At 39.3% G+C, this 23610-nt stretch overlaps 1 protein-coding gene across 4 annotated transcripts in view; it reads right to left on the bottom strand.

Annotated features, from left to right (window-relative positions):
* LOC109482607 (WD repeat-containing protein 47-like) overlaps positions 1–22898 on the bottom strand; it is a 49443-nt gene extending 26545 nt beyond the window's left edge. For 2 of the 4 annotated variants that reach the window (XM_019785400.1, XM_019785403.1), the window contains exons 1-10: positions 22782–22898; positions 11730–11972; positions 9371–9542; positions 8402–8560; positions 7049–7744; positions 6307–6396; positions 5118–5315; positions 3100–3241; positions 2526–2614; positions 1206–1379 (exon numbers count right to left, since the gene is read on the bottom strand). In XM_019785400.1, coding sequence (XP_019640959.1) covers positions 1206–1379; positions 2526–2614; positions 3100–3241; positions 5118–5315; positions 6307–6396; positions 7049–7744; positions 8402–8560; positions 9371–9542; positions 11730–11890 — 1881 coding nt within the window. In that variant the 5' untranslated portion in view covers positions 11891–11972; positions 22782–22898. Of the gene's footprint in view, positions 1–1205; positions 1380–2525; positions 2615–3099; positions 3242–5117; positions 5316–6306; positions 6397–7048; positions 7745–8401; positions 8561–9366; positions 9543–11729; positions 11973–22781 lie in introns of all 4 variants that reach the window. The other 2 variants (XM_019785402.1, XM_019785401.1) reach the window with 2 other exon arrangements.
* Between the last annotated feature and the right edge of the window lie 712 nt (positions 22899–23610).

Here is a 23610-nt window from a genome sequence, read left to right as displayed (position 1 = left end):
GGGGCGATATCGACTTCAGACAACCTTTGACCCTTTGCTGATGATCACGTGTCCACAGCATTTGGCTCAGATAGCTGAGGAAGACTGAGTGATTCAGTCGAAAATTCCGGTGAGTCAAATTTTGAGTTGGAGAACAGTTTAACTTTTAAGTTTTTCATAAAAAAATTATGTAATTTACCAACTCAGATGAACTTTCATGCTGATTAGGACATAATGGCTGAGATTAAAAAATGTATTGAGACACTCTGCAACATCACAGGTGTCAGTACAGCTACAGTATTAGGTATATATGCAACAATCCAAAATAATCAATTTAGCTGTTGTATAAAATGTAACAAGAATAAACAGTTATGTGAACACTGTGCATGTGTTTGTGGGGGGGGGAGGGGAAATCAGGGACCAAGTGCACCAGAAAGAAACAAAAAATTTATATTCTAATAAGCAAATAAATAAATAAGTATAGACAAGAAAGTGTAAGTCAAAAGCTATACTAAAAGATGTGAAGACTATGATTATCTGCATGAGACAGTACTTTGTAGCATACTTTAAGCGAAAAAAAGATCTTGTTACAGCTGTCTGCATTCCTGTCCTTGGTGCTGAAAATGACATCCACTGGCAGTTCAAAACCAGAAAACCACAATCCCAAGCATGGCTAAGTCTGTATCCCCCCTCATCCTGGTTCATCACTGAGTTTGACTTATTTACATGACATGTATACCAATTCTTATAGGGATAGATGAGATAACAAGAGTTCCGAGATCTCATACCTCCATAAAATATGGGTTTGCTTTGTCATACTTCATACTTATTGGCTTTTAAATGTTTCGCCAGAAAGTCCCCTGCAGTTCCAGAACAAGCTGCTAGGGGGACCAAACCCAAACCACTTATTCCTGACAGGAAAAGCTATCTGTCACCAAAAATTCAAGACCATAGCATGTTCAGGACAAAAGATACAAAAACCGGAAATTCTGCTGCAGTACCAAGGTCATCCACCAGTAGGCCCATATTTGACCTTGACCTTTGTCTTTCCAAGACTTACCAACATACCAAATATCATCACAATCCATAAAGGCGTTCTGAAGTTATGCTGACCACAAAGTTGCGGAAACACACACAGACAGACACACAGACACACAGACAGACACGCCAAAAACAATACCTCCATTGTTCATGTAGGTAATGAGAGATCAATAAAACCTACTCACCATGATGTGACTCTGTCTTGTCTTGGCGGGAGTGTCACCGCTGGACGTACTAGACGAGCTGTGGGACAGTCTGGGCGTGTGACCGTCCACCACAGGCGCGCCGTCCTGTACAGACATCTTGTTGAACGTCTGTTCCAGAGATCTCGTAACCGGGCCAACGGGCCGCGGACTGGTCTACGGCAGAAAACGAGAAAAATTTAAAAGACGATGAAGGAGATCGAACCATAAAAACATGTTTTTTCATCTTTAGGCCACACCAATTTAATTTCTTGGTTAATGGATTTTTCTAGAAAAATAATGGAGCGGGCGGGCAAAAAAAAATAAAAAAAGGCCTAGGCATCCTATTATGGCCCAAAATGGTACGATAGGAGCCATGAAGTCAACACACCAGGCTGGTTCAAAATTTAAGCAATGAATTTTGAACTTTTAATGATACCACTGCATTGAAAGATGGAAAAACTGTAACAACTAGGAAGAAAAGGACTGTTTTCAACTGTTCGGGGCAAAATATGAGCATTTGATTCTGAATATTTTTTTTCCAAATCAGAAAAAAATGAAGCAGGCGAATCCGTTAACCATGTACCAAGAAATTAAATTGGTGTGGCCTTACGGTGTTTATTTATTTATTTATCTATCAGGACATGTATGTATTGTATTGTTGAACATTTACAGCCAGGGCAGCCCAACTAGCCTGTGGCTATTGCAAAGGGCTAGCCCTGGTTCCATGTCAGATACATGTACATTGCTTTGACCCAGTGTTGATGTCACATTTCAAAGAAGCCATGTGCAGGGCTCGAAATACTTAAGCACCTTAGTGCACCCAAAATTGAAGCTGTGCACCCTTTTTTTTCTGCAGGTGCACTGGTGCACCCAAATATTTCTGTGGGTATTTTTGTACATGTCAAATGTATGATAGTATGCAGGATATTCTTGGCATCTAAGTGTCAGAAAAATGATAAAACCTGAGGTGAATTTAGATTTTGAAGTCAGCTCAGATTCAATTCAGATTTCAGATTCAAGCTCAGAAGAGGAGCAGTAAGACCTGTAATTAGGTTTTGTTCTCTAATGGTGCACCAAAAAAAATGCACCTTAATTTTTAGGTTGGCTGCACCAGTGCACCTATTCCCAAAATGAATTTCAAGCCCTGCACGTGACAAGGATCACTGGGTCAGTCTACTGATGAAGACCAGAGTGACTGGTCGAAAGTTCTAGGTCAAAGAACTTTGTTGTGTTGGATCAAAAGTTTTAACTTTAAACATGTAACTACCACTACCAACACAGATGAACTTTCAAGATAGTATGATCATAGAAGAGGCTTACATGAGGACTTGAAGCCTTGCCGATGGTGCTGGGTGTAGGCATGGTCTGAGACGGTGCAGCCCCTGGTCTGGGGGTACTGGTACACAAGCCTGAGTGTACACAAAACAGAAGTCAGTATGACATAGCAGGGCTCCAAATATTTTTCCTGAATAACACAGCATCTTCTGTATAGCTGATATAACTGTCCTTCTGCATATTAACAATTTAACATACCAGCCTCTGTATTATAAGCTAATATGTTATGCAGCTGGTAAAATCACTCACTTATAGCTGGAATAATTGCTCTTCTGATTATATTACTCTGAACAATCATTGTATCCCTAACCATTGTACATCTGACCGATAACGATAAATTGGACAGTGAGTAGTAACTGATCATGAGTGAACTGTAAATGTTGTTTAAAGCTTTCTCTAGTGGGATGGTACTTGGTGGTAACAAATTGCAATGTATTAATTTTACAGTTCTAGGAAAATAAGTTTTTAAACACCTCATGATCAATCCTGAATTAAAAACTCTAGCAAATGAAGGTAGTGAGAAAACAACTCTACCAAAATCAATGACGTAAGGGTGCACCTTGTTGTTTGCTTGGTGTGGTGAAGGGAGGAGACTCTCCCATTGGTGCTGTCGTAGCGTTGGTTTGTGGGTGTGGTCCTGTTGGTCTCTGTCCGGACAGACCATCTTCTAACTGCTTAGCAAACTGTGCTCGCTGTTCCTCCTGTAACAAGAGATCAGAGATTCAGAGATTTCAGGGAAGTCAGTAATAAAACAAGGTAGGCAAAAAACAAGATTTTCAAATTTTGACATCATAAACATTGCTAAACAAGAAATGATACTTAGTACATTATGCTAAATTTACTGCAAACTTTTACAACATTTATTTCTCACTGAAACAACCTTGAAAAATAACTTTTAAATCCTTGTATTTTTTAATTTAATGCTTTTGATTCAGTGGGAACATCACATATATACAAATGTACACAGCCACCTTCACATATAAAAGGAATGAAATACATAGCTGCATCAAAGTAAAAGAAAAATTAACGTACATGTATGTTTTCGTAAGGCCACACCAATTTAATTTGTTGGTTCTCGGATTTTTTCATGAAAAATGTAAAGCGACAGGGCGAAAAAAAAAAAAAAAACATGCCCAAATGGTAAAGCTAGGGCTGGAAAGAGGGATTGAGAACAAAGCTATGACTATACATGCTAAAACATTGCTGTTTTATAGCCTATGTAGGGTTCTCACCAGGATTTTTTCACAGCATAAGGGGACCTAGTGCAGCGAGGCCACACGGCAGGCGCGTCGCGGGCACAATGTGTATTATGGTATTCATAATTGCAGCAAGGAAATCTTTTATTTCCTAATAAATAAAGTTATTAGGCAATTTTATGTCAAGTGATAATGTTTGACAATATTGGACAGTTACTGCTAATGAAACTTGAAGACAATGTTGAACTATTTCTTACAATTTTCAACTTATACAAGTGTAAGTCAGAAGTAGTTACATTGATTAAAGTTCATGTACATAATAAAGGATTCATTCAACTAAACACCTCCTTTTATACTATACAGAGTAGAAAACATGAAAGGGACCATCATCAAGACAAAAAAATGGCTTCATAATTTTGGTAAGACAAATTTCAACACAATGTCTTACCTTTAAAGAAACTTTTCTATCCTATTTTAAAGTTAAGCTATATCAAAACAATCTAGCACAGTGTTAATCATGTGACCCGTGAAGAAAATTAGAGCCAAGTTTGTCAAAGTCAGATTTCCTGAGGGTAGAAAATTAGTCACACATTGTCAAACCTCTTTGGCCAATGCGCGCCTCGGCCACGAGGGAGAATCTCATTTCAAATACCAGCTTTGCCAACAATGTCACCTTTGAGGCTGTTTAGAATATTGTTTCCTCTATTTTCCCCTCAAAAATTAGCCAAATTAGTCAGATTGCAGTTCAGAATCCCCCAACAATTCTGGAAACATTTTGAAACGCCCACTCAGCTCACTTGTACGTAAGATACCTCGTCACCTGACCTCGGTAATGATATAAGGATATCAAGTCTCGCGAGAGTTGGGCCGAGAGTCTAAAGTAAACAAAGAAACATGGCGGCTCGGATTAGAAAGACGCCAGCGGCCCGATGTTTCATCAAGAAAATAAGCTATTTACCGCTTTCTTTGCCAAGATAACGGTATCTGGGGACTTTTAATGGGTTTTCTTACAAATGGACACGCCTTTCACTGGCACCAATATTGTATTTTTACCAGGAAAAATGGTGCCAGCCACGCTATACCAAGGAGCTTTCATCACGTCCGGGGCTTTGGGGTAGAATTAATTTTTTTTTTTTTTTTCATTTTGCGATTTTTTGAAGCGGCGATTCCGAGAACCAACAAATTAAATTGGTGTGGCCTAATTGATAGATCAACAACTTGTCTTGTTTATACTCATTTTTCTGTTATCAACCTTGTAATTATATATTTTATCAATGTGTTTTACTCTTGTTTGTTCTTTTTTCCTAATAATCAATACATATACGTGTCTGAATAAATAAACCGTGTTGCAGAAAAACCAAAAGTCTGAATAAACCAGTACCTGTTGTCTGAGTTGCTCCTCGAACTGCTCTCTCTGTCTTCTGAACTCCTCGTACGCCAGCTGAGAGTCTACCATACTGCCCGTCAGTTGTGCTGGTTGTTGTTGTTGTTGTTGTTGTTGTTGTTGTTGTTGTTGTGGGGTGGGGTGTTGGGGTGGGATCTCTTTGGCCCTGGGGCTCTTCTTAACCTGGTGGTTTGGCTGTGGACATCAAATTCACAAATTAAAACGTGTAGTAACTGACTTAAAAACATTTTCATTTTTTTTCCATAGAAATAAACAAGAACTTAGTACATTGTATTTAAAAGTGGTGCCACTATATAAGAACATAATTTCTTCAAATAATTCCATTTTTTTATGAACTGAAAGGCAAAGAAACTCAGGGCTTGAAATTCATTTTTGGGAATAGGAGCACTGGTGCACCCAAGCTAAAAAAATAGGTGCACAAAAAATATTTTAGGTGCACCATGTAAGATAAGTAGAATGTCAGCAAAAACTATAATTATCTTTTATTTCAAGAAAAGTACTATAACAATAATTGTATTATTTTTTCTGACACTTAGATGCTGTGACTACTACACATTTAACATCTTTACAATATTATGTTAAACCTAAGAAAATCTTTGGGTGCATTGGTGAACCCACAGAAAAAAATTGGGTGCACTAAGGTGCACATGCACCCAGTATTTCGAGCCATGAAACTGTAGTGCTAATAAAATTGTCTGAAGCAGGTAATTTTGAATGTTGCCTGCACCAGTGAAGGAAATGCAGAAAAAAGGATTTTGAGCCCTGGTATAGTAATGCAGTGTACAAAATTAGGTTGACCATCAGAATTTTAGGTTGTCCCACCTACAAGTTACTACTTTCCTCAAATTAAGACATGTTACATACATAAGCCTTAGAAAATATTTCTAACAGCCTTTAGTTAACTGATACTAGTAATACTAGTAGCCATTAATACCTACAATTAAAAAGCATCTGCCGGATACAGTGGTGCAAGCCAAGTGGGCATGATTGGGGGGGGGTCCATTCTTAAAATTCAGGTAGCACACTGGGCTACCTAGGTTCAAAATAGGTTGCCCCAAGTAAAATTTGGTTGCCTGGGGCAACTGGGCAACCAGGTATTTTGCACACTGAGTAATGACTAGCCCCAAGAATGTACATACAAATGTATATTGTAAGTCTGCCTGACCTGTTTGTGAGGGTGTGAGGGGGGGTGGGGCTGTCTGCGAGGCTGAGGGGGGCTGAACTCCATGGCCTGGGGAAGTCTCTTCATCAACATCTGCAGATACAACACAGCTTTTACTTCTCATCCAAAAACTAATCTACCACACTTGGATATCATCAAAATCTATATCCAGTTGCTTCTCAGTAACTGTGTATCTCATTACCTGGATGTCTTTCATTACCATTATTATCAGGTACTTATTTTTAACATACAGTGTATAAATAAATACAGCTGCAGAGTACAAGAGTGTCTTATTAATAACCTGCAATTCTACTTCAGCAGCATGGAAAAAGTTTACCAGTCAATGGATAGCTTTCTAGCACCAAGGACAAGTACAGTTTGTGTGTTTGAACCTTGTTTGCTTATACATGAAATTTAACACTCTAATTGGCTTGCATAGGTCATAGTTTTAGGCAGGAATTAGGCCGTAAGTGGCACCGATTTTGCCTGTTTCAGTCGCATTAAACAAGTGGACAGCTTTGGTATTAGTCACTTAATGATTGCGTGTATCAGCAGAACTTTCAGGACCAGAGAAAGCAGTCATCATGGCCAGATGGTCGCTTGGGCAAGTTTGATTGTATAGCAAAATATAACAATTGATATGACATATCACAGGTCTTAGTCTGTTCATTTTGGTCATTTCACTTGGCATGGATGACCTTCTAGCACTAAGGACAGGGATTATCCCTACATGGATGTTTCTTACCTGTGGTTTTTCCTCCCCTTTATCTGACACGCTTGTGTCTGGTGATGTGGTTTCGCTGGAGCCCTCCTCCTGGATAGAGTTGTCAAACATGGTGGACATGAAGCCCGCGTTCGTGCCGCGGCTCGGACTGTGGAACGCCGCAAACGACCGTGACATGATGTTCGCCGCCTTCGTCTCCGCTTTCGCTTCTTTCCTCTCTTTTGTCTGGTTCATCAGTCCGTACGATAGTCCGTCGAGGGACGGGTTCAGCGACTGCGTCATGTGCGAGTACGTGTCGGCCGAGCGCGGGCGTTTCGTGGGCGTGGTCGGGTACGGCGAGACTCTGTTCATGACTGGCGTAAGGAGTTCACTGATTGGCGCTGGTGGCGGCTTCACGATCTTGTCCACTTGGAGCTTCAGTTTCTTCTGTTCGAACGCGCACGTGAACGTGGCCGGCGGGATGCTCTGTAACCACGACAACAGACTAAGGTCCGCCTCGTCGCTGGCGCTGCCCTGGAGAATATCGGAGATAATGATGTCTTCGATCGGAGTGTTGGGGCTGTCTGTTGTCGCTTTTTGCTGACAGAACTCCACGCAGGATTCGTACAGGAGTCCTTTGATCATCAGGTTGACCAGTCTGTCCTGAGATGCCGTGAAACCAGCCTCGGACAGTTTCTTGTTGGCCGGCAAGAACGTTTCCACCATCTTTGCAACATCCTGGAGGAAAAAGAAAGGTAGAACAAGGAGTCACTCTCTCAGCTCAAGCAAATTTAAAGGATTAAAGAGCTTTTTTTGTTGCAAAATCTAGGGATAACACCAGTGTTCTAGCCAGCATCTGTCTTTCTGCCATTTTGCTGATTATGAGTCTTAAATGACAAAGAAATATTTGCCCACAATCCGTCATCTTTGACAAAAATTAGTGTGTAAAGATATTGAAAGAAATGCGAATTAACTAATCTTAGTCAACCAGCAAAAACTGCCCCACAAAATACAGGAAAACTAGACTAAGACTTAGTGTTTCAACAGGTCAAAATTTTTTAAAAATTTTCTAATGGGAAGGATTCGACATGGCATTACATCAAACAAATTCAAAGGATGGAAAAAAAATTCAGACTGGCTAGAACAATGGATGATAACACAAAGGTCAGAAATTCAGAAAGGGTTAATTTTCCATGTGTATATACAACCTTGAATGAGACTGCTGAATACATCACAGGTTTCATGCAGGCCTAATATTCTGCCAATGTGCTATATACACAAGTCTACCCAACTTGTAGTTCACAAATAAAAAGATAGGTCATAGTTTACAGGTGGTCAAACTAACTTGTAGTTCACAAATACAAAGAAAGGTTGATAGTTCACAGGCAGTCTCACCTGGAAACAGTGTACGCGTGCGGTGCTGGGGTTCCAGTTCTTGTACTCCACGTGGTCGGTGACCTGTGGCAGGGTCAGCAGCAGACACAGGCTGCTGTACTCCTCACGTGTCGGAGAGTACGGCTCCAGCGCATTCAGACACTCTACAACGTCATCTACCTACATGGAAATGTGGATATGACTTTATTGCTGGACAATCGTACATGGTACAATGTGTGGCAGTAATACAACAATACTACAAAACTAAACTATCTTATAACATTTCTTACTACAAACTACTATCTATACAGTATATGAGTTACAATATGGTCATGTATTGATGATATGGTCTCGCTTACGGAATAAAGTGTACAAAAATTGGCCTACGTAAGCAGATATGGTAGTTGGACATGATAATAATTCATGGATTGTATTGTACTGTGTACCAGATTGGGTGAACTTTGTCTTTAGTAAATAGTCTGTAACAATGTATCTCTTTCTGTTCTATAGGTGGGAGAAGTATATCATAGTGAAACAACTGAACACTACTTTCTACATTGTAAACTTAATTCCAGTCAAAGAAGTACTCTGTTATCATCTCTCTCCAACATACTGTACAGTAGTTAACGGATTTGCCCGCTTCATTTTTTTCTCATTTGCAAAAAAAAAAAAAATCAAAATCAACTGCAAAATGCTTATATTTTGCCCTTTTCTTCCTCTTCCTAGTTGTTATAGTTATTCCATCTTTCAATGCAGTGGTATCATCAAAAGTTCAAAATTCATTGTTTAAAATTTTAACCAGCCTGGTGTGTTGACTTGACAATTGGCTCCTACATTGTACTGTACCATTTTGGGCCATAATAGGATGTCTAGGCCTATTTTTATTTTTCATTTTTTTCACCCGCCCGCAGCCCGCCATTGTTTTCCTTGAAAAATCCATTGACCAAGAAATTAAATTGGTGTGGCCTAAATTAAAAAAATGCCATCTACCGAGATGTCTGGGAACTGCATGTTGGGTTCAGACTTGGTGATACAGAGCATCTCCAGGAACTTGTGTTTGAGGATCAGGTAGCGGAAGTGGTCACTCTGGAACCCGTCAATACTCTCCAACGGCTGCATGAACTCCAGAACATCGTCCCATTGGCCATCCAGGATCAGCTGACTGTGGGAGAAATGACAGCAGGAATCTTGAATAACTACATTCCCATCTACCTATTCTATTTTACAACTTGGCAGACAAGGTTTTGTCCTGTATCTGTATAGCTGGTATAACCGCCCTCCGGCGTAACACGCCAGCGTCTGTATCTGTATCCGTATAGCCGGTCCCCTTGGTGTAACAGTAACACACCAGCTTCTGTATCATTCTGTATCTGTACATGTATAGCCAATTTAACCTGTGACCCCTCAGCGTAATTATATAACACACCAGCTTCTGTATCTGTATCGTATTCTGTATGGCCGGTATAACCACTCTTTGGCATAACACACAGTGCTTCTGTATCTGTATATCGGCATAACACTCCAGCTTTACAGGCAAACAGTACATGTAGCTGGCTATATTACACCAAATGTCCTGTTACACCTAGCCTTTGTACATCTAACATCATATTCTACATTTAAAAGTTTAACTTTAAGAATGATTGTTTAAAGCTATCTAGTGATGATGCCCCTTGTAACTGCACATGGAGGCCATAGTTTTATGGAAAAAAAAAAACAGTTTTTCATTCAACACCAGGTCCTCAATCCTTGGCTGATAGTGATACATGTAGCTCTGGTCCTTGAATGTATCAGTATTTCTTGTTCTTTTCTGAGCTAGTACATTGTATAAGATACTTAGTAGTCAGGTGTGTCCACCTGTTATTTAGTATTTTGTACATCATGCACAGTCTGGACATTTTTCTTCCTGCCTTACACTGTTCCAGTGATAGCCATTTAGGTTTCTTTTAATTTTCGTGACATTACCGCCCTTTTAATACTGTAAATGTATTTTTGTTCGTCAGGGATTTAACTTCGCGGTTTTCGCGAAGAGCCTTGCTTCGTGAAGTCATGTCCCTCGCGAACTGTTTACCGTATCCGGTATCGCTACACTCCCGTCTTCCAGGTTTCCATGTAACGTTACGTTAGTAACTACCCATAGAGCCAAGTATAACTATCCGTATTGTCTCAGCAGAAATAGACACAAATAAAAGTAGACCTGTCCAGTTCTTCAAGAAATAGAATATTTCTGCGCTATTGTTGAGTATCAGAATTATTTATACTGATAAGAATCATTTTATGAGACACCGAATCCAGTGTCAGGCCATGTCAACTGCGTACAAGAAATCTTAGCGTGCACGTCGCGGGGCCGCTTGCGACAGGAATACGGCTAAAATGCAGGCACATCCACAAATATTTTGATCAAAAACATAATTGCTGGGATCTGAAATGTTACTGGGTTCTCCTTAGCGGGAGTTGTATTTTGTTTTGGTTGGTAAAACGGAGGGTAAAAATGCTAAAAATTTAGCGTGGGTACGATGAACCCACGCCGAGGCACGCCGAGGTCCGTATACTTCCGGTTTGCAAAATCACGCCGAAAACACCAAAAATCCCTATAGAAATATACATTTTCCCGAAAGATTCTTGGAACTATGCATTCCTTCACTAGATATGTGTAGTTGTGGAAAAAGCGATTTAGCGCTTATATTAAAACAAAGAAAATTTGTTTACATCGCGTCGGCCCGCTAGTATGTTACCGCGGCGAGCTGCTCCGACTGACGCACAACCAATCAGAGACGCGAAATGCGGACACGTGACGCGAGATTTGCATACCGTCAAAATTTATGCAGCTAGCTGAGAAAGCCAGGAGCGGGGCATGAAACTAATTTTTGTGTTAAATCAGCGCCGTATTTCAAGAGATAAATGCCGGGAAACAAGATTTTTTATGCTTTTGAAAATGTATTTTACGAGTTCATCTTTGAATATCCGAGTAAAAATCTAACCGTTCGATGCCTGGTCCTTCGGTACGATACAGATCCCGTATGATTCTCAGCACGAGCCATCAGTTCAGTATGAATTTTTAACTGCAACCAAATCACTGTTACTCTGCACTAAGTAGCGTTTTGTTAAAAGATTCCATAGCCGGCGATTTTGTGTGACAAAAGAAAAATATTGGGACTTTATTATTATCAAATATGGGGGATTTCCGGGGCCGAGTAAACCCATGAAAGGGGGGGGGGCGGAAGTCGGCATTCCCTTTTGTATTTGGTTCTGCTGTATAGCGAACTAAAATCCCTCGCGAACTCTCTATTTGCTCCGCTGCGCGAAAGTTAGTCCTCGCGAACATAAATGCATTTACAGTACCCCGCCTTACCGTAGGAACAGCAGGTCGTCTGAGTACATCCCGTTGATGACCCCGCTCTCCTTCTCCAGTGACAGCATGGACACGTGCAGCTCGCGGTTGTGCAGGAAGTCCAGGATCAGTTTGATCACCTCCGACTCTTTGATGTTGATGGAGGCTTCGGACCCCGTCATGGCGGCAGATGGTTCGGTCCTGTTGTTGAGTATACAGTACTGGAAGTTGGGTGCTTGTTTGTGTAGCTCTGGTCTAGAGATTCTACATAAACAATAAACAAAATATTATTTACGATCATTGTAGAAGTGGATCTATTATCATAAGAAACTTGACCCAAATCATATATATATATATATAATGCAGTTTCATGTTACTCTCATTATTGAGGTTTACTATAAGCAGATAATATAATATTTACTTCAAGAAGTTAAACCTGTATAACTATAAGAGACCACCTCTACATTAGGACCACCTGGCCATTGATATTCAGTCAGACCTGTACAATTATACAAGTTACCACCTCTACATAAGGACCACCTGGCCATTGATACACATGTACAGTCAAACCTGTACAAGTGACCACCTCTATGCATAAGGACCACCAGTCCTGGCCAAATTGGCAGAATTCTGTCTAAAATTAGTATAAATGTACATACATTGTAGGACAATGTAGGTCCATATAACAAATTGTATTTCACACACTGGAAGACCTATAAGAGGGTCTGCATGGGGGGGTCCTGGCAACGGTTAACGGTACATTCAGCAGGGCCGATAACGCTTAACGGTAAATTCAGGACGGTCGGCAACGCTTAACGGTAAATTGACAGGCTTTTTTTCGAGCTGCACTGGATTTAATATCTTGCTTTGTGAGAAAAGGTGATCACTAACAAAATTACGTATACCTTACATGTAATGAAGCACGCATTAAAGGTATGTGTTCCCTGTGTTCCCCACATGCCCTGGTCCCCTAATGCTTCCACAAATAAAGGGGAGTCCGAGTCAACATTGGCCAGCTTGCAAGTTTTTCAGTCTGCCCAGTTTTACCGATGGATTTTGAGAGGGGAGCGCCGAAGGCGCTCGTAATCTGGGGGGTCCGGGAAAATTAGGATTTTTAAGCCTTCAAAAACGCAATTTCCCGCATTTTGAGAGGCAAATCATGGTGTTGAGAGTGTTTGTCGGTCCTTCTGATGTTTTCATATTTTACTCATGATTTTTGTTAATTTGCCTGTCAAGGTTGACGGATTCGTTATTAAAATTCTGTAACTCTCCGCAAACTTCCGGAAATTGAAGGGAAAACTGGTTCTGGCTAGAGCCGAAGGGACCGAGCGCAGAAGCGCGAGTCGAGCGCCAAAGGCGCGAGCAATGTAGGGGGGTCCGGGGGCATTCTCCCCCGGGAAATTTTGTATTTTTAAACCTTCAATGACACATTTTCCTGCACTTTGAAAGGCAAAATTAGGCGTAACGAAGAATTATTCATTAACGCTTAACGCTGAATTTAGGATGACAAATAACGTTTTACGTTGAATTAAAACGGCCAATAACGCTTCACGAGGAATATACCGATAACGCTTAACGTTGAATTAGAGCGGGCCGGCAACGATTAACGGTGAATTAAAATAGCCCATAACGGTTAACGAAAAAGGGCATGCAGACCCTCCTATAAATTATTGGTTATTACATGTACACCTAACCTACTCTCAGCTCTCTATTAAACGTACCGGTACGTTTATTTTTTTTCGCTTCGAAATCCGCCCGGTACGTTCTTATTTTAGACGGTACGTTTATTATTTTTTCAGAATCAAACCAAGTTCAGGACAAATTTTCGGTCCTGAACATAAAAGTTTGAACATAGATTTTCAAAATTAGGGATTTTATTCCAACATTTCCCCGATAATTTTCAAAATTGGGGATTTTATCCCCGATAAATGTGCTCGTCATTCCAATTTTCTTCGGCCAGGCGGCGTGGATCGAGCGCTAATCGGGCCACTATTCATTCCATTGCCGGCACAATCTTGTGAATTGACGATGAATTGTCGATCTCGCCATGACGCCGCAGAGAAAACTTTGTTATTGGTAGAAAATCTGACACCCCGCTGGCGTTTCACAACAAAATTTTAATGTAAACAACTCCGAATGTCTTTGTTTACATCGTGAATTCTCACCGATACCTCCCGCCGGCCGGCCGCGCCCGACCACATGGTTGAGGCATGACACTAGTTTTCGGCAGCTCGGCGGAAAAAATATCCATCCCCAGAAGAAATGTTACGCATGAAAATAACAACTACAACTTGCTTTCCTCGTTATATGAGTTTTTGAGGCCGTAAAATGTTTAAAAACGGTTGAAATTTGCTCGAAAAACGGCTCGAAAATCCACGGCGAGACTGCCAAAATGGCCGACAGTGTTTCACAATAACAGTGGTCAAAGGTCAAGACTGCATCCAAATGTACAAGATACATGTACAAAGTACATATTACAATGTGCTAAAACGAAACTTTAAACGCATGAAAAAAATTTTTTCGGCTACAACTGAAATAAAAATTCACTAATATTTTATAAGGTTAATTTTCAAACATTACTGAAAAATTTTCCGAATTTATTGTTTTTTTTGTGTTAAAATGTAATGTTGTTTCTATGAATGTGCGGTTGGATGCTGTGATTGTGAAGTCCCTTACATTGGGAGAATCAGATGAGATATTAGAGATTATCACGCTTAGTACCGCGACCCGAGTGTCTCTCAAAAATTGTTTTTGAGTGGAGTTTATAGACATGATTTATTTGTTTAGCTTTGTCAATATGTGATTTGTTTGGGAAATAGGATTTGGTTTAGTTTTTAATATATCAATGTCAGTAATATGTTAATGTTAATATATTAAAAACTAAACCGAAATAGGATTTGGTTTAGTTTTTAATATATCAATGTCAGTAACACTTTGGAAAACTTGCTCCAAGTTCCAGGTAGTAAATACATGTACATTTTGTATCATGTATTTTTCACTTGTTGAACTTGTGGAAGCACCGTTGGCCCCCGGTTAGGGGTCATCCGGGTAACCTATGCCCAATTTTTGCAAAATTAAGGATGCTAATAGAATTTTTTTAAACATAAAGAGGGTAATTAAGTACAGATCTTGGACCTTTCTCCTGCCTTATACATCTGCAGTTGTACAGAAAATGTAGAACTGAAGTTGCAGGAAATGACCTCCATTTGTGTTTGGAAACGACAAAATGCAATAGCTTCGCACCCTCCTCCACCCTGCTATGAATTTCTGGGGAGATCCCTGTATATATATATATATATCTATATGGCCTATGGGTTTTACACATTACTGCAAATTTGTATAGAGCATTTATTCAGCATATTGTAAATTTCTGTTCAACTTCAAACTCTATTAATGTAATCTTTCTGATAATTATTAAGCTAAAAAGATCAAGGACTCTTATTTCAAAAACTTGATAGCATTGTTCCTGCTCAATGTATGCATGCAATGCAATGATAACAAATTGTGTGAACTCAGAGTCAGATCTCGAGTTAGAATATAGATGGCTAATGTACTAAGATATAGACTGTACGTGACATATACCCCATGTACATGCACTTTTCAATAACTTGTAAGAATGCAGGCTGATAATTTGGTACTTTTCCAGCTGAGGGTATGTTTATTCTGGGCGGGTATATTTTTTAGGTTTTGAAGATTTGTCGGGGGTACTTTTATTCCAGAGTCATGTTTATTTGGGATACATACACCATGAGAACACATTTTAGTAGCATAAACAATTTGGCTTAATTACATGTCAATTTTAAAATTTTCCGGGGGGTACTTTTATTCCAGGGGGTACTTTTATTACATTTTGAAGATTTGTCCGGGGGGTACTTTTATTCCAGGGGGTACTTTTATTCGAGAGGTAAGAGTAGGTTCCCCTTTCCAAAACTTGAACGAAAAAATCACAGTAGACACTACTCTATACCTTACCCTGTCACAAATTCCAGCCAGTATTTATGAAGACCACACCAAATCTGACATTCTGTGATTGTATAGTCTGCAGCAGAATCTAAAGCTAAACCCCTTTCGATCCCATTGCCATTCAAAACAAACGCCCGCCCTGTCGGTATCTCTGTGCCTATTTGAATGTAAAGCCACAACAAGTAAATTTTATGGATGACATCCTCCGCAGACTACAAATCTAATGCGAGCAGGGGAAGAAAAACAAGGCAGGCCGAAAAAAACAAGGTTCCTACAATTTGAAATTTTAACTCAATCATTATTGTACAAATGGTTTTGATTCAGTGGGAACATCACATATACACAGCCAGCATCACATATCACTGCATCAAAGTAAGAAACAAAACATTAAATCAGAGCCTGCCATCCACCTTCTGGCATAGCGACAGACATCCCATTTTCAGCATGTTGACCACTGTCAGAGGGCAACAAAATTTCTTGTTTTTTTTTCCCAAAAATCAGGCGAAAATTAATGCACACGCTGATGTCATCCATAAAAATTACTTGCTGTGGCCTAAACCCCTCTCCATCCCATTGCCATTCAAAACAAATGCCCGCCCTCGGTATCTCTGTGCCTATTTGAATAAGAGGATCTTCCTTTTAAACAAACAGTGGAACCGACGTGCTGGCATGCACACAATAGGGTGGGAAATAGCTGGGAGTTGTCAGCCAGAGTCTTGCCAATGCTGGAATCTGATTGGACGAGCTCCATCTGATCAAATGATTGAATTAGTGTGATAGGGGATGGAGGACTTATCACAAAGGCACAGATGGATCATATATCAGGATAGAAAGAATTAAAGGTACAGTAAGATGTTGCAGTTTCATGTATGAAAAAATTGCTAATACATTTACTCTCATCTGCCAAATAAACATACGGGTACGTTTATTTTTTTGGGCCCAAACATCCACCCAGTACGTTCTTATTTTGCACAGTACGTTTATTAATTTTTTGAAAACCAGTAATTTTTTCAACTTCGTGTGAAAAAAATTGACAAATCATCGACGTGAAGACGTTTATAAACGCATATTGTAGCGAGAAACTTGTCATTTTCGGGCCGGTTTTTGCAATCACCGCGTGCATAAATTTGTCAGAATGTTCTATTGTCATGGGTGGTGCTTATCAAAATACAAAATATTAAATGCTTTTTTTTTTTTGTCTATTTAAATTCCTAATTGCAAATAACAGTTAAAGATTTGTGCATATATCAGTAAGGGTGCATTTTAGTACAAGAGACACAGGTTACCCGTCAATTTTGGTAATTTTCCGGGGGGTACGTTTATTCCGGGGGTATGTTTATTTGATTTTGAAGATTTGTCCGGGGGGGGAACGTTTATTCCGGGGGGTATGTTTATTCGGCAGATGAGAGTAGTTACATGTACTAATGGCTAAAGCTACAGAATTATGTAATGATAACAAAATTGTTTTTCTGAGATACTACATGTACTACATGTATATTTTGTATCTTGCCTAATCATATATAGCATATATGTATCAATAAAGGTTAGACATCCAGATTATGATATACACTTGGAAACAGTTACTCAAGCACTATGGATAGATTTTGAAAAATGTCAGATGCTTCAAGCTTTAAGCATCCACTGACAAAAAGGAAAAATTGGATGAAAAACATGTTAAGGTATTTGCATATACATGTATAACAATCTGGACAATTACACAAAGTTGCTGGTACATTTACCTTACACAAAAAAACCATATGGTCCCTAAAACACAATACGTTGAATGTATTATGATATATACAATTAATGAAATATGCACTGTAAAACAGTATTGTTCAGTTACTGTAGCATTTTTTCAGTACAAATACTTGCTATAGAAAAAACATGTTCAAAGCAAAAACAAATAACATATTCATGCCAAAAGAATGCAGAAATTTTATGACATATATATTGACTTCACCTATTTGGATAAACGTCTGTTAAACTTTGTCATTCATAAATATTTTGTTTTTATTATAATTACAGCAATAATTCATTCAAGATTGAATGACGAATGCATCCACAAACACATTTTGTAAGTGAAGCATGACATTCCTATCATCATTACAAATGACATTATTGATTTGTGAGTGATCTGAAAGGGGTCATGGCATGATAAATCTTTAGCTTAGGCAAATAAAACAGATTTTAATCCAATAATATACTCGGTTATAATTAGGGGACCCAATTCTGATAAAGCATATAGACACTACATATAACTATTACAAGAATGTTCAATGTAAAGAAAAAACATACAAACATAAGTACATGAATCTCAACTAATATTATACCACGATTTTTGGAGATACTACATATATGTATACCGTAAGATATAATTTTATTCTATCATAAAAATATTATATTCCCATTCCCTGTCCATTTGTAAAAGAAGCCTTATAATATGAAAATAATCTGAGAGTTTTGGATCGAATGATGGACAAGAAATTGGCAGAATGTACTATATAATATTATGCAGTTTCTGTTGGATATTTGCTCTATGTTGCATCAGAGTTTTGTACATCACATAAGATAATATCTTTCCGGACACAATATTTTAAAACTTCAGGCGGAATTTGCTGGACAAGTCCAGGCTAGGTAGAATAGGATGGATAGCAAACTGTCTGTACCATTCACAGAACGTCTGTATTGGAAATTGGTCAAGTTTTATAGATTGTGGTATGCACAATGATTACGTTCTGGATTTCGTTCAGGTGGCACAGTCTACATTCTGGTGATGTGCTTGAAAGACATATCAATAAGTACATGCCCGTAGCCAGGATTTTGAATGGGGGGGTCTTCCCACTTCTTGAGGGGGACCTCGAGCGCCATAGGCGCAAGGCGAGCGCTGAAGGCGCGAGGTTCCTAGGGGGGTCCGTAATTTTGAAAAACGAACCTTCTAAAATGGCATTTCGTGCGTTTTTGAGAGGATTTCCAAGAAAAAATCAGAGATAAATTTTTATTCAATGACAAAGGGAGCAGTTTTTCTACGATTCCAGTCCTTCTTTTCAAGAAAAATCTTGGACCTTTACATAAAAAGTGGACCAAAAAGTGGACCTTTACATAAAAAGAGGACCAAAAAGTGGACCTTTGAGCCTTGTGGGGGGGTTCGTCCGAACCCTGGCTACGGGCATGTAGTACAATGTACATTGAACATGTATCTATCTAATATATCCATGTATACAGTGCAAAAAACAGCTCTACAACACTACCAGAATGTAAAATTTAATATATTATTATGGTCTGTGGCTCAGACCATAATAATAATACATTCTGGTGGTCTTGTGTGTTGATGTGCCAGTAACTCTGACCAATATACCTGATGAAAGGGTCAACTTCAATGTCTTCCACCATTGACCGTTCATCTGGGTCAATCGGTCAATCGACTGACCGTCCAACAACAGGGGGCCAGGCCAGGGTTCGAGAAGTGGACATACAAAATTAGTCTGGACTTCGAGAGTGAATTAATCAGTTTTTCTGTGTACAAATCTTTAAAAAACTAAAATCTAACATGATTACAAAGGGCTCCAAAATACTGGGTGCATGTACACCTTTTTTTTTTTCCCAGTGCACCCAAATATTTTTTGACATATTGAATGTATTTATAATACTTTTTTTTATTAATAGTATACAGGATATTCTTGGCATCTAAGTGTCAGAAAAATAATAAAAATAATAAAACCTTTGTTGTAGTACTTGTTTAGCACAGAAGAGGCTCAGTAACTTTGAGTAAGATCTGTAATAATATTAAGTTTTGTTTTATATGAGGCACCTAAAAATTTTTCTGTGCACCCAACTTTTTAGGTTGGGTGCACTAGAGCCGCCTATTCCTAAAAATGAATTTCGAGCCCTGTTACAGATTGCACCAAAGTTGAATCTTGCCTGTACTGAAAACTCATTTAGGCCTTAAAAAATGTACAATGAGTTTCTAGTCACGGGTTATGTTTTGGCTGGTTTTCAAATGAGATTACACTATATACCCAGCAGGGCATACGTGTACATGTACGTTGTGACGTAGGGATTAAGTAGTTTAGATTTCTAGACTTATTTCTTCCTAATAAATAGTAATGTTAAAATGAATAAGAATTTGTGCTTTATTGTCAACATCAAGATCTGTACATGATCCATTAATGAAAACATGACCCATCACTGATGTTTTTTTAACCCTTGTCCTGCGGAGCCCAACAATTGTTGTTCTGCACATACAGTACCGACTAAATAGCACCCTGTATAGGTACGATTTGGGTATTTCTCGTGCAACGCATCACACCGCAGCGAAACGCAACGGATGCGGAAGTAACTACTAGTATGGCACTGCAGGGCAAGAAAAATTGGGGGTCTATGATCTAATTAAGACTTGAAATTATTGAAAAATATTGTGCCAGGAATGCCAGCAGGACAAGGGTTAAAATGTGTCATAAAAAATGTGTCAACATCTACATATTTATTATGGTCACACTAGTCTAATTTCTGTAACTCCAGGGATACATACTATGTTTGAATACTATGAATAACATGTATTTCCAGAACTAATGTACATAGGAGGATCTTTGCTCAACTAATGTTCCTATAATTTCAAACATAACATGTTAAGATAAAAACAATATTCTAATAATCAATCTACTAGTAATCTACTGAACAGTAATTAACAAGATATTTTGGTGTGTTAAACAGAAATGTTACCACAAAAATGTAACGTTATATTCAAAAACATCAAATACATTTTCAGAAATTGTCTACAATCATGTTTGTCAAACATAATCTTTCATTTTGATAGATAAATAAATTTGTACGTGGTTACTCTCATCTGCCAAATAAACATACGGGTACGTTTATTTTTTTGGCCAGAACATCCACCCAGTACGTTCTTATTTTGCACAGTACGTTTATTAATTTTTTGAAAACCAGTAATTTTTTTCAACTTCGTGTGAAAAAAATTGACAAATCATCGACGTGAAGACGTTTATAAACGCGTATTGTAGCGAGAAACTTGTCATTTTTCGGCCGGTTTTTGCAATCACCGCGTGCATAAATTCGTCTGAATGTTCTATTGTCATGGGTGGTGCTTATCAAAATACAAAATATTAAATGCTCTTTTTTGTCTATTTAAATTCCTAATTGCAAATAACAGTTAAAGATTTGTGCATATATCAGTAAAGGCGCATTTTAGTACAAGAGACACAGGTTACCCATCAATTTTGGTAATTTTCCGGGGGGTACGTTTATTCCGGGGGTATGTTTATTTGATTTTGAAGATTTTTCCGGGGGGTACGTTTATTCCGGGGGGTATGTTTATTAGACTTTGAAGATTTGTCCGGGGGGTACGTTTATTCCGGGGGGTATGTTTATTCGGCAGATGAGAGTATTTCTCTTCACTAGAGGTACATGGCAGTATTGATAACATTGGGGTTTTGAAAACAAAAATAGAATTTCCTTAAAGTGATATTATGTAGGATTTTCGCGCCAAAACTGAAAATACAAATAATTGAAATTTTCTCATCTAGATTGTCATTTTCGATAACTTTCAACATATTAGCGTCGCTATTTCGCCTTTTCGGCAACTCAGCGCAGCGCGAGAATAAGGTGCGCAAGGCCCAACGTATTTATTTGTGCCACAATAAATAGAATGTAAACAAACAACGGTTTTCGTTCGGAAATCTTCGGCAACTTCCGGCGCGTGTCTGGGTTCCATGGTTCGAACGCTTTCGAACGCTGGAGTTCGAAGCCGATTGACTTCAAATTTGCCAATTTTTGAACGGTCAGTACCTAATCTAAAATCCTCTTTTTGTATATACTTGAAAGTTATCATGTCACTTATAATATTGCATGTGGTAACCACATTCATACAGTTTCTCATACCAAGGAATGAAGTTTATGACATTACGCTAAATGTATCAAAATGTTGCGGAAACTCAGAATGGTGTGCGCCGGTAGCTACAACTGGGCTAAAATTTCGTCACCGCGATGTGTGCACCGTCGCGGTTTTCTTTGGGGCAAACCCGTTTGACCTAAAACTAAACAGGGGAATTTGGTATCGATGTAAAGGTGAAGATGTGGGCTATCACACTGTGGTATTAGCTAATGGGATCCAGTTGGCCAGTAAAAAAAGATAAGCACAGATAAACTGACCAAAGATGCTAATGTTTGGAAGGCCATAACGATCGGTGTCATTTTGTAATGCACGAAATATCTACATTGTTGTACTAGGCAAATCCTGTAGATATGAAAAAGTATAAACGTTACGTATGTCTAAGGTGTTTTTGTTGCACTATTGACAGTTGTCAAATCGTGACCCGGCATATGCCGTATTTTAGAGAATAACGTGTTCTACGGTGACCTGCGGTTCGGCTGGATTCGGGAATGCTCGGACGCGGTCGGATGTAAACAAACATGGCCGCGATCCGCGCTAGCGCCGCGGAGTGCGCAGTTTTCCAACGCGTATTTGCGGCGAAACGACGTTGATATGTTAATCCCCAAATGTCATCATTAAGTCAGGTAGGTGTAAAGAGCAAGAAAATGTGTAAAAGAAAGATTTCTAAAATAGTCAAAATTCTACATAATGTAGCTTTAAAACCAAAAAAATTCCAGGTTGTAAATCAATGACGTGGCCTTTTTACTTGATAAAAACACACACATTTTTGCCCTACATTCCATATCCCATGAATCGAATTGTCATGTCATAAAAAATTATTTGATTACCGGTAGCCACAACATAATTATGCACAACAAACAAAACGATGACCGTTAGTTTCCATGCATTTGCATAATATTTGTGGGTGTGTACTGCGGCCGTAAGCTGCATTCTTGACGTATTTCGGCCTTTTTCAAAGAAAAGAGCAAGTTTTTGGAAATATGAGTCGGGAACATGACTGTGGAGTGATGGTAGAAACGATGAGATCATTCATTCACGATGTAGTGAGAAACCACATGACCATCCTCCCTTCCGCATATTCTCACCGCGCGGTTTCTACCCTTGTCACCTCGTATCGTACGGTTCACCGCCGCCCAGCGGCATTCTACACGTCCCTAAACACCTTAGCTACTACGTGGTGCATGAGAATTGTTCAGACTCACCTGCGGAGGCTTGTAGAAGTGAGAAAACAAGGCCGACTTTCAGCGCGGCTCAGCCGTCTTGCACCGTGTCCGCCATGTTCAAATTCCTAATTTGGCAGCTACGGATTGTGGGAGCCGTGCAGCAGCGCCACCTTCCGAGATTAGTCTCAAGTGCACAAAAATAAGTTACCACTTCGTTCGAGGTGTGAATCTTATGAATTAAAGTTTCGCAGAAGGTGTAAAACTTTAGCTGACACAATTGTTTGGTTTTCTCTTATTTTGTTCAGTTTATTCTCTTCCCCTGTGCACTTGTGTTTGCTTCTAGTAACGTTACCCACAAGCCCGTGCGCACCAAAACTGGTAGCCGGAAGTTTTGGCTTCTTCCTCGGTTCTTTCCAGTGGAGCCTGAGCAAGGAGGTTCTGCTCGGCCCCAGGCATCTGTGGCTATCTGTGAACGTTGGAAAACCTGCGGACATTTAGGACTGAACGCTGGGATCATTTGCAGGTTGGTGGGCTTGTTATTCGCCTAGGAGGTCATGTTCTTGCAAGGAGACTTGGTTTCAGCTGCAAAGAGGTTTAGAGTTTTAGAGTCTCGATAATTTTATCAAGGAGCTTTCATCACAGTGATGAAAGCTCCTTGATTTTATCAAGCAAAATTATACTGCTTGTAGTACTACTTTGTTTGCGAGTGGCAGTGAAGAAAAAAAAAACTAACATTTTTTTTTCATAACCAGCTGAAAATAACTCTCGCAAGAAAACTGAGCACAAAACTCTCGTGAAGCATGAAGTGAGGCCAACAACAACATCCAGATGGCAGTCATTTTGTCCTCTAGCCGAAGATGACGTTTTC

The sequence above is a fragment of the Branchiostoma belcheri genome, unplaced genomic scaffold, assembly GCF_001625305.1.
Source record: "Branchiostoma belcheri isolate BF01 breed outbred unplaced genomic scaffold, Haploidv18h27 scaffold6, whole genome shotgun sequence".
In the NCBI taxonomy this organism is placed as follows: domain Eukaryota; kingdom Metazoa; phylum Chordata; class Leptocardii; order Amphioxiformes; family Branchiostomatidae; genus Branchiostoma; species Branchiostoma belcheri.
This window is presented reverse-complemented; position numbering and strand designations above follow the sequence as displayed.